Below are 16277 nucleotides of genomic sequence, written 5' to 3' on the forward strand. Positions count from 1 at the left end.
ACTCAGCAGAGGTGATTGTAGAAGAACTTTGGAAATATATCGGTAAATCTGAAACTTTATTTTAAAAATCAATTATTATGGGACTTCCCTGCTGGCGCAGTGGTTAAGAATCCGCCTGCCAATGCAGGGGCCACAGGTTCGAGCACTGGTCTGGGAAGATCCCACATGCCGCGGAGCAACTAAGCCCGTGTGCCACAACTACTGAGCCTGCGTTCTGGAGCCTATGAGCCACAACTACTGAGCCCACGTGCCACAGCTACTGAAGCCCGCGCGCCTAGAGCCCATGCTCCACAACAAGAGAAGCCACCGCAATGAGAAGGCCGTGCACTGCAATGAAGAGTAGCCCCCGCTCGCCGCAGACAGAGAAAGCCCGCGCACAGCAACAAAGACCCAACGCAGCCAAAAATAAAATATAAATAAATAAATTTATTTTTTTAAAAAAGGCAAGAGAAAAATCAATTATTATAATGCTATTAGTTTTTTAAATTTTTAAAAAATTTTATTTATTTATTTTTGGCTGCGTTGGGTCTTTGTTGCTGTGCACGCACTTTTCTCTAGTTGCGGCGAGCGGGGGCTACTCTTCGTTGTGGTGCACGGGCTTCTCATTGCGGTGGCTTCTCTTGTTGCAGAGCACGGGCTCTAGGCATGGGGGCTTCAGTAGTTGTGGCTCGCGGGCTTAGTTGCTCCGCGGCATGTGGGATCTTCCCGGACCAGGGCTCGAACCCGTGTCCCCTGCTTTGGCAGGCGGATTCTTAACCACTGCACCACCAGGGAAGTCCTATAATGCTATTAGTTTGTATTAGGTTGTTTTTTAAAGTCTGGCAGTGCTTCTTCAGCACTGTCTCCTGCTGGATCCCTCCTGCAGTACAGATACTAAGTGAGGCCAGTGACAGAGCAAGATTTTGGAGAAGTACCTGATTTTTCCTTAGCAGTTTTTTCTCTTCTTCATACTCACGGTATTCTTTGTCTGCTTCAAGAATGAATGATCGTGGATATTATACATGGTTTTAAAGGTTTTTCCCCCTCCTCATAAAATGTTGAGGTGGCAAAGTGAGCATTCTGTTTTAATTCATCCTCCTCCAAGACACAAAAGAACTCTCAAACAGGAATGTGTTTTCCTTAAGACACGTAGCCTAAATGGAATATAATAAAATAAACAAAAAAGCTTTCAAGAATCATATGAAATATCATGAAGACTAGTATAACAAACAATTTTACAAATATTAGAATTATGGTGTAAATCCTTTTGGGGGGCTCAGACTTATTAAAGTATCATTTACATACAGTTCTGGCTCTACAGTTCTACGAATTTTGATAAACACATGTAGTCACGTAACCACCACTGCAGTCAAGATACAGAACATTTCCATCACCCCAGAAAGTTCACTCGTGCCCCTCAGAAGGCATCTCCTCTGCTTACCCCCTGACCCTATCAACCACTAAATCTTTCTGTTCATATAGTTTCATCTTTTCTGGAATGTCCTATAAATGTGAATGTGATTAGACAGTGTATAGCCTTTGAGTCTGGCTTCTTTTGTGTTTGAGAGTCATTCATTCTGTTGTATTTATCAATAGCTTATTTCTTTTTATTGCTATTTATCTATAGTATTCCATTCTGTGATTTGTTTACCAGATCACCAGTTAAACATTCGTGTTGTTTCCACATAGAATTATGATATAAATCTCTTACTCTACCCTCTTAAAAAATGCTCTTATAAATATCTGTCGGCTCACAAAGCATGTGCTTTTCGTAAATATTTGTATTAATTCTCAGCCCACGTCTCTACTTGATTAACCACTTGAAAGGTCTTAATTATTTTAGGTCAAAACATTAACAGCTTTCGCGGGTATTAATTTTGACAGTATTTTATATTTGCAATGATGAAAATACCATTATACTTCTACTGACATAATTTCAGCCTGTAAAGCACGTAAGATGTTCATGACCTAACGTCTTGAATACTTAAGATGTATAAAAGTGAATATTCAGATATTGACAAATCCTTACTTGAATTACTAACAGGAGGCTGCTTAGGTCAGAGGGTGACCAGGAATGCCGTTAAAGGCGATGGCAGCCCTCCAGAGACTTTGCTCAGTGCAGAGTCAAAGCTGAACTTTGTTGCATCCTTACAGGATTTAAAGGGGAGAGAGAACAACGGGAACCACATTTCCTCTAGTTCACGGGCGGCGTCTGTGATGGTGCTTTATGCAGCTGGCCATCAGACGGTGGTCCAAAAGGGCAGCGTGAAGTTCACTTTCTCAGCAGGAGAGCATGGTAGGCAGTGCATTGTACAGTCCTTGCCATGCTTTCTCACTTTGGGAGAAACACCTGCGCCTTCTCTCCCCCATGTCCCATCACACACTCTCCTAAAACCTGGGGTGAGGCCCAGAGAGCTAAAGAGACAGTATTAGATGTGTAGAACAAGAAGAGAACAGACAATGGCCTTTTTCAATCAGTGGTATGGAGAATCTGACTATGGCAGGGTGTAAACATCCAATTCTGAGAAATCATGGCTTGGAGAGGGAGAGAGAAGTAGAGGCAGCATAATATATACATTATATATTATATACATACAACATATATGAAAGTCAGCATAATGCTGACTTTAAATAGGAGATGGTTTGGGGGTCCTTGGGGAAAGAGGAATTTCTCCAAATAAATACCCTCCACTTTGGATAGCTCAAGTGCTGTTTTTTTTTTTTTTTTAAAAAACTACATGTTTGAAAAAGTAGGATGGACTTCCCTGGTGGTCCAGTGGTTAGGGCTTCGCACTTACACTGCAGGCGGCACAGGTTCGATCCTTGGCCGGGGAACTAAGATCCCTCATGCCACACAATGCAGCCAAAAAGTAAAAAATAAAATAAAATAAAAATACCTGTTTGAGTCCTTGTTTTAAAAAAATAAGAGGAAGAAGTAAACATGTTTACCCCCTTCCGTTTTTTACTAACTGACAGTTTGCAAAGCACTTGCCTCTGTGTTGTCATTGTCTTCAGGACTGTTGACAGGCCCAGCTTCCCTAAGGTCCTGGGGTGATGGGATTCGGAACGTTCTCTGACAGTCTTGGGACATTGACTGGCCCCGTGGAGCAGTGACGCCCCAGTCAAGGGAGTAGAGGCATCCGGAAGCTCCTAAGTTGCACACCATGGTGAATAGTTGAGGCCAAATCAAAAGAGGCAGGAATGGGGAAGGTCTGGCATTTCTCCTCTGGGGTCCTCACGCCCGACTGATCACCATCAAGTAGCACTGGAAGAGGTCGATCGATGCACTCAGGGTGCAGAGCTGAGCAGCTCCTTACATCTTGGCTCGTAGTGACATAAATTTTACATTGATCTCAAAAGCTGTAAATCGGCTCAAAGCAATTATTTTTTAAACAGGAGGGACGATAAAACGCTGCTTGTCTAGGATGAAAGGAGGACAGACTACAGAGGCCCCTGATGAGGGGATCAGAAAGGTCTAGAGGGAACACTCTGTTCCCTCTAAGCTGATGAGTGTGGCTCATTCCAGGTCCTCTGAAGTCCTTCCCATCGTTTAAGTTTTCTTCATTGTCCTTTATCAGCTCCATTTTTACATCAGGATACTGGTGCTCAGAGAGATTAACACCTGCGTAAGGTTGCATTGCCACTAACTGGCAAAACCTGGACTGAAATCTGAGCCCTGTGGCTCCCAGCAGCAGGCTGTGTTCTTTAGTAGGTACCCTTTGAGGCAGGCGAGTTTCACAGATGGGAAATGGGCTCAGCAAGATTATGCGGCCAGCCTAAACGAGGTTCTGCAACCTTGACAGTGGTGCAGGGATTCTGGCTCAGGGCTCTCTCTGGCTCTGCTCACCAGGACTCCTTAAGCCTGTAAGGTTTATCACTCAGCTAAGAAAGGAATATTAGAAATTCTAAAATAGATCATCTTGGCTGAAGAATAATCTCATGAATTTAGCTTTTATTTGGAGCATCAATATGAAATATGCCCCATGTGTACAAACCACTTTTTTTTTAATACTTTTTATCTCAAAGTAGATTAAGACTCACAAGAAGTTGCACAAATAGTACCTAGTGTTCCTGTGTACTGTTCGTCCAGCTTCCCCCATGATAACATCTCACATAAGCATAGTTCCTCATCAAAACCAGGAAATTGATGTGGGAGTATTACCATAACTCAACTTGAGACTTTTTCAGATTTCACCAGTTTCTACAATGCATTCTTTATGTGTGTGTTTGTGTGTCTAGTTCTATGAACGTATCCCACATACAAATTCTTGTAGCCAACACCACAACCAGGATTTAGAACTCTTCCCTCGCTACAAAGCGACACCCTCAAGTCACTCACTGCTTTATATAGTCACACCCTCCACCCAGACCTAACCCCTGGAAACCACTGATCTGTTCTCCATCACTTTAATGTTATATAAATGGAATCATACATCATGCGTATTATGTAAATGTCACCTTTTGAGATTAGCTTTTTTCATTTAGTACAGTGCTTTTGAGATCCATCCAAAGGCAAGTGGGGTATGTTCATGGGTGTATAAAGAGTTTGATCTTTTTTAATGAGTAATAATACTCCATTTTGTGGATGTACCGCAGTTCATTTATCCATTTACCTGATGGACATCTGGGTTGTTCTAGTTTTTGGTATTAGAAATAAAGCCTAGGGGCTTCCCTGGTAGCACAGTGGTTAAGAATCTGCCCGCCAATGCAGGGGACACGAGTTCGAGCCCTGGTCCAGGAAGATCCCACATGCTGTGGAGCAACTAAGCCCGTGCACCACAACTACTGAGCCTGCGCTCTAGAGCCTGTGAGCCAAAACTACTGAGCCCACGTGCCACAACTACTGAAGCCCACGCGCCTAGAGCCTGTGCTCCACAGCAAGAGAAGCCACCTCAATGAGAAGCCCGCTCACCACAATGAAGAGTAGCCCCTGCTCGCCGCAACTAGAGAAAAGCCCACGCGCAGCAACAAAGACCCAGTGCAGCCAAAAATAAGATAAATGAAATAAATAAATTAAAAAAAAAAAAAGAAATAAAGCCTCTGGCGATCCAGTGGTTAGGACTCTGTTCTTTCACTGCAGAGGGCCCAGGTTCAATCCCTGGTCAGGGAACTAAGATCCTGCAAGCTGGGATAAATGCACAAGGGTTTGATTACTGGGTTCTATGGTAAATGTGTGTTTAACTTTATAAGAAACTGCCAAACTGTTTTCCAGAGTGGATGCACCATTTTGCATTCCCATTTAAACAGTAATTCAAATGTCATTATCCTTTTTTTTTTTAACACTTTAATTTTATTTTTTAATATTTATTTATTTATTTGGTTGCACTGGGTCTTAGTTGTGGCAGGTGGTCTCCTTTTAGTTGCAGCTGTGGGCTCCTTAGTTGAGGTTCGCCAGCTCCTTAGTCGTGGCACGTGGGCTCCTTAGCTGTGACTTGTGAACTCTTAGTTGCAGCGTGTATGTGGTATCTAGTTCCCTGGCCAGGGATCAAACCCGGGCCCCCTGCATTGGGAACATGGAGTCTTAACCACTGAGCCACCAGGGAAGTCCCTCATTATCCTTTTGATGTCTTTAGAGATACCCCTACTTTCATTCCTGATATTGGTAATTTGCTTTCTCTCTTTTTTGGTCAGTCTTTCTAGAGGTTTGTCACTTTTCTTGTTTTTTTCGAATAACCACGTTTTAATTTGATTGATTTTTCTACATTATTTTTGTTTGTTTTGTTTCCAGTTTCATTTATTTCTGCTTTTTATTATGCCCTTCTTTGTCCTTGCTTTGGTTTTATTTTGTTCTTTTTCTGGTCTCGTGAGGTGTAGAGGCTTGGATTATAGATTTGAGTGCTTTCTTCTTTTATAATGTAAGCATTTAGTGCTATAAATTTCCCTCTCAGCAATACTTTAACTGTATCCCACAAAATCGGATATACTGTAATTTTCATTCATTTCTTTATATTTTTTATTTCCTTTGATACCTCTTCACCCCGTATCTAATTTAGAAGTTTGTTAATTTCCAAGTGTTTCTGGTTATCTTTCTGTTATTAATTTCCAGTTTGATCCCATTATGGTCAGAGAACCTTCTTTGTAGGATTTAAATTTGTTGAAGTTCGGTTATATCATGGGTCATAAAGCAGTCTTGGTGAATGTTCCACGAGCACGTAATGAGATGTGTTCTGCTGGTGTTGAGTGGAGTGTTCTACAAGTGTTTATTAGATCCTGTCGGCTGAAGGTACTGCTCACTTCTATATCCTTACTGACTGTTTTCCTAGGAGTTCTATCAGTCATGGGATAGGGATGTTGAAGTTCAGCTACAGTTGTCAGTACTTATTCTTCTTTGAGTTCTGGCAGTTCTTTCTTCGAGTATTTTACACCTCTGTTGTTTGGTGAACAGACATTTAGGAATGTTATATCTTCTTGTTGAACTGACCTTACCACTGTGTAATGTGGTAATGTGTAATGTCCCTCTTTGACCCTGGTACTTTCCTTTGCTCTGAAGTCTATTCTGTCCTATATTAATAGCGCCACTCGGGCTTTGTTAAAATGTTTGCATATTGTATCTTTTTCTGTCCTTTTACCTTTAACCTACTTATATTGTTATATATTTTTAAGTAGTTTTATCTTTTTTTAAAATTTATTTATTTCATTTATTTTTGGTTGTGTTGGGTCTTCGTTGCTGCGTGGGCTTTCTCTAGTTGCGGCGAGCGGGGTCTACTCTTCATTGTTGTGCACGGGCTTCTCATTGCGGTGGCTTTTCTTGTTGCGGAGCATGGGCTCTAGGCGTGCGGGCTTCAGTAGTTGTGGCTCGCAGGCTCTAGAGCGCAGGCTCAGTAGTTGTGGGACATGGGCTTAGTTGCTCTGCGGCATGTGGGATCTTCCTGGACCAGGGCTCAAACCCGTGTCCCCTGCATTGGCAGGTGAATTCTTAACCACTGCGCCACCAGGGAAGCCATGTTGTTATATTTGAAGTGAGTTTTGTGTAAGATAACATACAACTGGGTCATTCCTTTTATCCATTCAACCAGTCTCTTTTAATTGACGTGTCATGTCAGGATATATTATGCCATTTTGTTTATTTTCTGTTTGTTCCTTGTTTTTCATTCCTTTTGTTTCCCTTTTCCTATTTTCCTGAGGTTACCTGAACATTTTTTTGGCGTTCCATTTTGATTTATTTAAAGTGGTTTGGGGGTATATCTCTTTATATAGCTTTTTGCAGTGGTTGCTGTAGGGATTACAGTGAACATAGAATATACATACTTACTGTGGTCTACTAGTATCAATATTTTACCACCATTTGCTTTTCTCCCATGTGATATAGTTGTCTGAAATACTGCGTTTACATACTAGAACCATAAGAGATAGAGATACACTTTTTGCTTTCACTGTCCAACATAAATACTCAAGAGGAAAGGATATTATTTATACTCATTTATTTACCCTTTCTATTGCTCTTTAGTCATTCCTGATGTTCCATGTTTCCTACCGTTATCATTTCCTTTCTGTCTGAAGAACATCATTTAGCCATTCTTTGAGGGCAAATCTGTTAACAAGTTTTCTTAGTTCTCCTTCATTGAGCCTTTTTTTTTTTCACCTTCACTTCATCTTGGTTTGGTTTGGTTGTTTTTTTTTTTTTCTTTCACCTTTATTCTGGAAGGATGTTTTCATTGGAAATAGAAAAATTCTGGGTTGAAGTTCTTCTTTCAGCACTTGAAAAATGGCAACTTCTTTCTGACTCTATGGTTTCTAATGAGAAATCTGCTATTATTCGAATTATTCTCCCTTTTAGGTAATGTATAATTTCCCTCTGACGGCTATCAAGATTTTTTTCTTTGTCTTTAGTTTTCAGAAGTTTGATTATGTGACTGAACATGATTTCTTTGGTTTTATCCCTTTTAGAGTTCACTCAGCTTCTTTTATTTGTAGATGTACGTCTTTCACCACATTTGGAAAGTTTTCAGTCATTTTTAAAATATTTTTCCAACCTATACCCTTTTTTCTCTTTTTCTGTGATTCCAGTGCACAAATGTTAGATCTTTGGTTGTCCCACTGGTCTATGAGACTCTGTTCATTTTTTGTTTTTCTGATATTTTCTCTCTCCTTTGTTCAGCTCACATAATTTCTATTGATTCTGTCTTGGATTCCCCTCTTCCTCTGTCATCTCCATTCTGCTGTTGAGCTTAACAGTAAGTTTTTCTATCTTGGTGATTCTATTTTTTAGTTCTAAAATTTCTATTTGAGTTTTCTTTGTATCTTGTATTTTTTTGCTGACACTTTCTATTTCTTATTTGTTTCAAGTGTCCATAATTGGTTATTAGAGTATTTTTAGATAGCAGCTTTAAAATCCTTTTCCAATAATTCCAACCTCTGTATTATGTCTGCGTTGGTGTCTTTTGGGTGTCTTTTCTCATTCAAGTTGAGATTTTTGGCATTCCAGGTTACATTCTTTTCAATTGCCTAAGCTGGGATAAAATAAAAAATTTAAAAACCACATGGAACCCACTTCCAGGTCATTCCTTAAGTCCCAAGGTTCCTACCCAGTCCTGCCACCTTTCCTTCACCTGTTTTCTGATAGTTGGTTTATGTATTTTTGTTCAAGGTTTTTGTTTGTTTGCAGTTAGATAAATAGGATGTATTACACTTACTCCATCTTGTCCAGAACCAGAAGCACAAACCACTCTTTAAAAATGCCAACCTGGGGCTTCCCTGGTGGCGCAGTGGTTAAGAATCCACCTGCCAGTGCAGGGGACACGGGTTCGAGCCCTGGTCCAGGAAGATCCCACATGCCACAGAGCAACTAAGCCCGTGAGCCACAACTACTGAGCCCGCGTGCCACAACTACTGAAGCCTGCGTGCCTAGAGCCCATGCTCTGCAACAAGAGAAGCCACCGCATGAGAAGCCTGCACACCACAACGAAGAGTAGCCCCTGCTCGCTGCAACTAGAGAAAGCCCGTGTGCAGCAACGAAGACCCAACACAGCCAAAAATAAATAAATGAACAAATAAAAAATAAAAATAAAATCCATCCATTTAAAAAAAAAAATGCCAGCCTGTTTGTCAAGTGTCTGATCTATGCATGATCCTTCATTTGGTCAGAGTATTTTTAAAGGCAAGAAGTAAAAACCCACTTAAGCTACCTCAAGTAAAGAGAAGTTTATTACTAATTTACTACAGCGAATCTTAAGCAGCATGACCATAGTTCAGCTGTTTCCTATGGCAATTTGTCATCTTCCTAAGAAACCTTAAATTATGGGAAAAAATCACATTCTGCAAACAGTTATTTCAGTGGAGAAGTGGAGAAGACTGTTAGGGACTAGAGAGTTTACCTTTTTTTCTTTTTCCTGCAGGAATTAAAGTTTTTGTCATGGTCATCAAATCTAAACTTTACTGAATAATTCTATTTTATTCACGCACTTCACTTGCCACTCCTCACCCCCAAAATATAGTGTCATCTGCCAACCAATCTATATGATCTCATAGTTGCATCACTCGCCAAAGACTCTTCAGTTTCTGTGTCTCATGTTTCATATTCTTAGAAGAATAATTACATGTTCATTGATCACACACTGGATTTCTGGCTTGAGCCAGAAGTTGATGCCTTTCTACTCAGCTGCAGCAGGGGAATAAGAGGAACTTGATTCACTTCTTTAGCAAAAACCACAAACTGCTGTGCCTCACAAAGAACAGTGCTGGGGGCAAACACGGGGCACAAAACCATTCTCCCAGCACCCATCTCATGTATGAGGTTCTTGTCAAATGTCAAAGCAATTGCAATTTTATTATTCCTCTTTGTCTAGTGAGAAACTCCGAACTGCATATTTGTGTGACATCTCTAAAATCTTCTTTCCTTAGAACGCCTGACAGACAATCTCAGAGTTGGACAGACATCCATAGTTGCTGCTCAGATGTTTCTTTTTTTCAGAGTTTTGCTGCTAAGAATATCTCCTCAACATTTGACTTCACTGTGGCCAATAATGGTCTCTGAATTGGTAAGTGCAAATATTTTACTCTTGAAAGCAAAATTGGAGCTTTTAAAAATGCTTTTTCAGGAATAATATATTATTTCATATATATCTAATTTTATCTGCAAAATTTTCAATCACGTTGGTAGTGCATAGTCAGCTCTTGCTTAAATAGAGATATTTTATCCTATAATCATAGTTGCTCTCTCAGCGTCAGTTATTCCAATTAATCTGTACAGTTTGATATTATTTGCTTTTTTCTTTTTTTTTTTTTTGGGCCGTGCCATGTGGCTTTAGGGATCTTAGTTCCCCGACCAGGACATGGCAGTGAAAGTGCTGAGTCCTAACCACTGGACCACCAGGGAACTCCCTATTTGCTATTTTTTAAACTGTTTTTTTTTCCCCAATTTTATTGAGATATGTGTCATATAGCCGTGTGTAAGTTTAAGGTGTACAACTTGATTTGACTGAAGTATATCATGAAATGATTAGCACAGTAAGTTTAGTTAACATCCATGACCAGGGATTGAACCCACGCCCCCTGCATTGGAAGCACGGAGTCTTAACCACAGGACCACCATGGAAGTTCCTTGTTTTATTATTTTAGATTCCACTTATAAGGGAGATCATACAGTATTTGCCTTTCTCTTCGTATTTCACTTAGTATAATGCCCCCAAGGTCCTTCCATGTTGCTGGAAATGCTAGGATTCCTCCTTTTTCATGGCTGAATAATATTCCATTGTGTATATATAAAACAATTTCTTTATGTATTTATCTGTTGATGGACATTTAGGTTGTTTCCATGTCTTGGCTACTGCAAATAATGCTGCCCATTTTTTAATTGGATTATTTGCTTTTTTTTTTGTTACTGAGTTGTGTGAGTTCTTTATATATTTTGGATATTATCCTATCAGATATTTGGTTTGCAGATATTTTTTCCCATTTCATAGGTTGTCTTTTCATTTTTTTTGATTGTTTCTTGTGCTTTATTTGCTATTTTTTATGGACATATAAATTTTAAACATTAAGCTAGGTTTACTCTCTCAAATAGTAACTTGAATTCACATTTTTTTTTTAAAGATTCAGACATTCATACAGCTTGAAGAAGATCTGAAAGAGGACGATGAATCACTGAGGTAAGTAGTACAGCAGTCTGCACACATAGATGAAGATTAATGGACATCACCTTATGACGCAGGGTTATCTAACACTACATACTGTTCTCCTGAAGTAGTTGTGAAGGGACCAGCTATTCTGACCATTTCCTAAAAGGAGAACCTTCTTGTGGACATTGCATAGGCAAAAGGACCACAGCAGATGTGAATGAATTTATAACAAGAGTTTCTTTGCAAATTTACAGAAACAGCAACAAAATCAACAGAATAAAAGTTTCAGTCTCTGATGGAAATGGGCCCTCGATGGGGGAGATACCCCAGAGTGAACTTATCCTATATTTATCAGCTTGCAAATTCTTGGACACAGCACTTTCTTTTCCACCTGACAAGATGCCGCTCTTTCAGATGTAAGTTAGGGAAGACCACGTGTCTTCTTTGAAGGAGGTGACTTTCTTTCCTCGCGAGCATTTTCACTTGTTCTTTCCTGTACAGTATATAAGACACCACAGCATGGGTTACTAGTGGCCGAGGGGCCTGCTCAGAATACCAAGTTTCACATTACTTGCAACATCTGTGGTTTGGTGAATTTGGCTCACAGTAGTGTTTATGTATGGGTTTCTCTTTCTCTCTCTCTCTCTCTCTCTCTCTGTGTGTGTGTGTGTGTTTAGGTGGGTTTTGCTATTGGGTTCTTATAAAACAGAGTCACCCACTGGTGATCCACACTGGGTTTGTATAATTTTTTTGTCTCTTTGTTTTTAATTAAATAAATGGAACATGCTGTCTCCAATTGGCTCTGCCCTTGTTGGCTCACATTTCCTGTAGGCTTAACACAGCTGCTCATATGTTTAATTTCATGCCTGGCCCCAGATGCCACTTCTCTCTGTCCTATTCCCCTAAAGAGTGAAATCATGTAGAAATGTTTGTGGTTAGAAACACTAAGTGAAAGAAGCCAATCTGAAACGGCTACATACTGTCTGATCGCAACTATATGATGATCTGTAAAAGGCAAGACTGTGGAGACAGTAAACAGCTGAGTGTGTGCCGGGGGGAGGGGAGAGCGAGGCAGAGCACAGAGGATTTTTAGGGCAGTGAAACTACTTGGTATGATACATGTCATTGCACACTTGTCCGAGTCTATAGAAGTTACAGCACCAAGAGTGAACCCTAAGGTGAACTCTGGACTTTGGGTGATGATGTTGAGTCAGTGTCAGTTCATTGACTGTAACAAATGTACCCCTCTGGTGGGCGTGCTGGTAGTCAGGGAGTCTGTGCACGGCAGAGCAGGGCCCAGGGCAAGTGGGAAACCTCTGTACTTTCTGCTCAATTTTGGGTGAACCTAAAACTGCTCTAAAAAAGAAAGTTTTTTTTTAAGTGAGTTCCAATGTACGTGAGTATGCACAGCACCATTAATCATAATAGGCAAAAGGTAGAGAAATGTCCATCAGTTGACCAGTGGATAAATAACATGTGGTGTGTCCATACAATGAAATATTCTACAATACAAAGAAATGAAGTACCGACACATGCTACAGCGTGGATGAACCTTGACAATGTTAAGTGAAAGAAGCCAGGAACGAACAACCATGTATTATGTGATCCCATTTATATGAAATGTCCAGTATAAAAAAATCTGTACAGACAGAAAATAGATTAGTGGTTACCTAGATCAAAGGGGTGTAGTGGATTGAGGGGTGAGAGCTAACGGGAACAGGGATTCTATTTGGGGTTATGAAAATATCCTAAAATTGATTATGGTGATGGATGTACAATTCTGTGAATATACCAAAAGCTATTGATTTGTACACATTAAACCGGTGAATGTGATTCACATCTCAGTAAAACTGTTTATAACTCTTTAAGTGGGCTCCAAGACAGCATGCCTGACCTCAGATTTTTTTTCCTCCAGTTACAGGTGGGCATTTGTTCCAGAAGTGGACACAGAGGGCCCTGCCTTCCCGTCGGATCTAGAGGAGAATCACCAAGAATGCAAACCCCACACTGTCAGGATTCTCGAACTTCTAAAATTAAAATATGGGGTAAATGTTTTCCTTTCTAACAGTTATATTTGTGGCAGAGGGGAGAAAGGCTAGGCAGTGAGTGAAGTACTTCATATGCTATTTGATTTTAATGACTTTGAACCGTTTTCAGAATGCCTCCTAACTGAGTGTTCAAACTTGGAGATGGTTATAAATTTCATCTCTGTTTTAGCATTTATATGTCACTTTCTCATCCCAGTTGCTAAGAGGTAAAGCCTCCTGGGTGACACAGTCCTGTAGAAGCAGTCTTGCCCGCAGAGTTCCTCTGTGACTCAGAGGAAGAGCCTGCAGGAGAGGTGACCGTGGCCCCAGCGGGGTGGGCTCAGGGTGAAATCCTGGTGGAAGATGGCAGCTGAAGACCTAGGATTTGAGTTGATGCTGCTACCATCAGCGCTGACAGTGAATTTCATAAAGGACCCATCTCTTAGCTTTCACCGCCTGCATGTGCCTCGCGTGCATCTCTAACCCTTAGCAAAGCCATGTCATTGTGGGTCTCTTGCAGGAAATCGGCAGCTCAGATGAGATCACCACGAAGAGCGAGTTCCCTCTTCTGCGCCAGCGTTCTCTTTCCAGCATTAGGCAATTGATGCCATTCTTCAAGACTCTAAATTGTGCTTTTAAAACCCAAAGTAAACTGCCTGCTGACACCCGAGGCCCTCTACTTGTGGAGTTTCCCGTCGCAGATAGCTCAAGGGTCTTGAAGCAACTGGAAGAATGTGTCGAATATGATTTCTTGGAACATCTAGAATGTTAACCTTGTAAGCCAGAACTTGTTTAATCCATTTACTGAGACTTCGAGAAAAACCAGGATATATTCAAAACAAAAAAGGAGCCAGGATAGTGCTTTTAAACAAGTCTGTCTCAATTTTGAAAGTAAATTTCAGATCATTTTTCTGGTGGGCAACAAAATACACCTCCCTGAATGCCATGTAATATTTTTGGATCTGATTTTATGTTTCTTCCTCAATTTATGTAAAGAAATAAAATTAATATATCATCTAATGGTGGCACAAAATTTGTAATATAAAGTAGAGGATGGAGAGATTGAAGAGTTGTTTTCTTTGTTGCAGATATATGGGTCTGTGTCAGTACACCTCTCTAAAAATCTTAACTTGTTGACTATTATTTTAACCTTTCTTACATATGTCCCTTTAAACATTTATTTTGGTACCACATTTTAAAATGAAAATATATTATTTTCTGAAAATACTAATTGCCCGTTACCATTGACTATTCAGCAGAGGTGGGAGCTTGAAGATATCTCAGTGTATTTAACTCATGCCCAGTAAAAGTCACGTGCTCACACTATTCTGCTGGGTAAGAAATACATAGTTTTCAAACGTCTGACAGCTGTAACCTTAGTTATGGTACCACAGTGTGCCTGGCCAGCACTTTCCATTTAACATAAAGCAGTCAGCGTGGTCACGGAGCCTCTAATGCCTGAAACTATTGTCAGGGAAACTCACTCTTTGGACTCTTCCTTATTACTCTGTCCTTTCTGGGATCTCTTTACCTCTCCGCAGACATCACTGTTGATGAAAATAATCCCTTCCTAGGCACGGACTCCTCCAGGCTGGCAGCGTGTCACCCCACTCTTTTCGAGCCTCTTTGTCTCATGCCAACTTCCTTATTTAGACTCCCTCTTGGTGCCCATCCTCCGCGGTGAACACCCTCACTCTGCGCCAGTGCGCGGGGCTTGCCTGCCAGACCTGCCTAGCTCATGTCCCCTTTTCAGCCACCAGGGCGTTCCATGACCTCATTTTCCGGGCCAGACGATGCAAACTGTCCTAATGCGTGCTCTCAGATCCATCCTTTCTATAGACAAGGGTGTTTGGGAACTTGACCAACATTATTGGTTAAGTTTCTCCTAACATTCTACTACGTATTAGTTTGTGACACTGCAGAAACAATTTGTGTCACTAGCCCCAAGGTAGGATATGGGGAGCACAGAACCACTTGGTTCCCTAAATAAGGGCTAAAAGTAAGAATCAAAAAGCACCACCATATATGGATATTCATACAAATACGTGTTAAAAATTACATGGAGGGGCTTCCCTGGCGGTCCAGCGGTTAAGACTCCTTGCTTCCACTGCAGGGAGTGCGGCTTTGATCCCCGGTTGGGGAACTAAGATCCCGTATGCCGTGTGGCACAGCCAAAAAAAATAATAAACAAAATAAATAATTACATGGAAACTATGTTGTTTGTGTGTGTGGGGGGGGGTATCTTTAAAATCATTTGCAAGTTTGGTCACTAAAATGTTAAATATTGAAGTGTAGAATTGTGAATTCAATGTAACTTATATGATGAGTTCCCCATAATTCAGGTTGTGAGGAGATAACCGTATGCTGATTAATAGTTAACATCAAGGTGGGTGCATATGATCATGTATCAAAATTGACAACAAAACTAATAGCTTATTTATATCATCAGTAGCTATTATGCCATGAAAGGTAGTTCTTGTATCTGTACCTAGATTTACAAATTTTTTCTTTTTTTCTCTCCAGTATCTAAAATAGCTTAATGGTCTCGGTCAATACCAAATATAATTTAATCCTTATTTATTAATGGAAATCTTAAAAGGGATTTAATAGTACATCTCTGTTTATCATAGAACACCAAGAAAGAAGTCTTATAAATGTGATGTATATCTAAGTCTTTTGTCAGTGTACACACCACAGTGGGTGAGGACATAGGCTCTGAATTCAATTTGGGTTTGTTATTCAGCTTTACCCACATGCTAGGCTGGACATATACTTTGTGCCACAGTTTTCTCATCTATAAAATGGAAATATCGACTGTAACTACCCCTCAGGGTTATAGCAACTAACACCCTCTGTGCTCCCACTGTGGTTTATATGGTTGTTCTTTTTCACTTGACTTTTTTTTTTTGGCTCTTTGATGTCTTTTTTTTTTTTAACTTTTTGTTTTACATTGGAGTATAGTTGATTGACAATGTTGTGTTAGTTTTAAAAGAGAAAATGGAGATTTTTTTTTTCAGTATGAGGAAAAGCAAAATTAGCAGTTCTTTTTTTTCCTTCCCACCGGAGATGCTTCTGCACCCCACGTGGAAGACGGCCGCTGTGACTCATTTCCTCTCAGAAGAAGTTAAGCCGTGTGTCCAGCCCAAGGACCAAAGTGCCACTGCTCTGGGGGCAAGCAGTGTGCTGGGTCCCGTGCGCTAACAAAGCGGACTTT

The 16277-nt window shown here is 40.5% G+C and overlaps 1 protein-coding gene across 7 annotated transcripts in view; it reads left to right on the top strand.

The window, feature by feature from the left end:
- Positions 1-14125, top strand: part of DOP1B (DOP1 leucine zipper like protein B) — a 107102-nt gene extending 92977 nt beyond the window's left edge. For 6 of the 7 annotated variants that reach the window (XM_082458733.1, XM_082458734.1, XM_082458732.1 and 3 more), the window contains 5 exons: positions 9820-9956; positions 11011-11066; positions 11291-11452; positions 12952-13081; positions 13584-14125. In XM_082458733.1, coding sequence (XP_082314859.1) covers positions 9820-9956; positions 11011-11066; positions 11291-11452; positions 12952-13081; positions 13584-13835 — 737 coding nt within the window. In that variant the 3' untranslated portion in view covers positions 13836-14125. Of the gene's footprint in view, positions 1-9819; positions 9957-11010; positions 11067-11290; positions 11453-12951; positions 13082-13583 lie in introns of those variants that run through there. The other variant, XR_014262702.1, reaches the window with a different exon arrangement.
- The last annotated feature ends 2152 nt before the right edge of the window (positions 14126-16277 follow it).

This window comes from Balaenoptera physalus (assembly GCF_965194825.1).
Source record: "Balaenoptera physalus genome assembly, chromosome: 4".
NCBI classification, from domain to species: domain Eukaryota; kingdom Metazoa; phylum Chordata; class Mammalia; order Artiodactyla; family Balaenopteridae; genus Balaenoptera; species Balaenoptera physalus.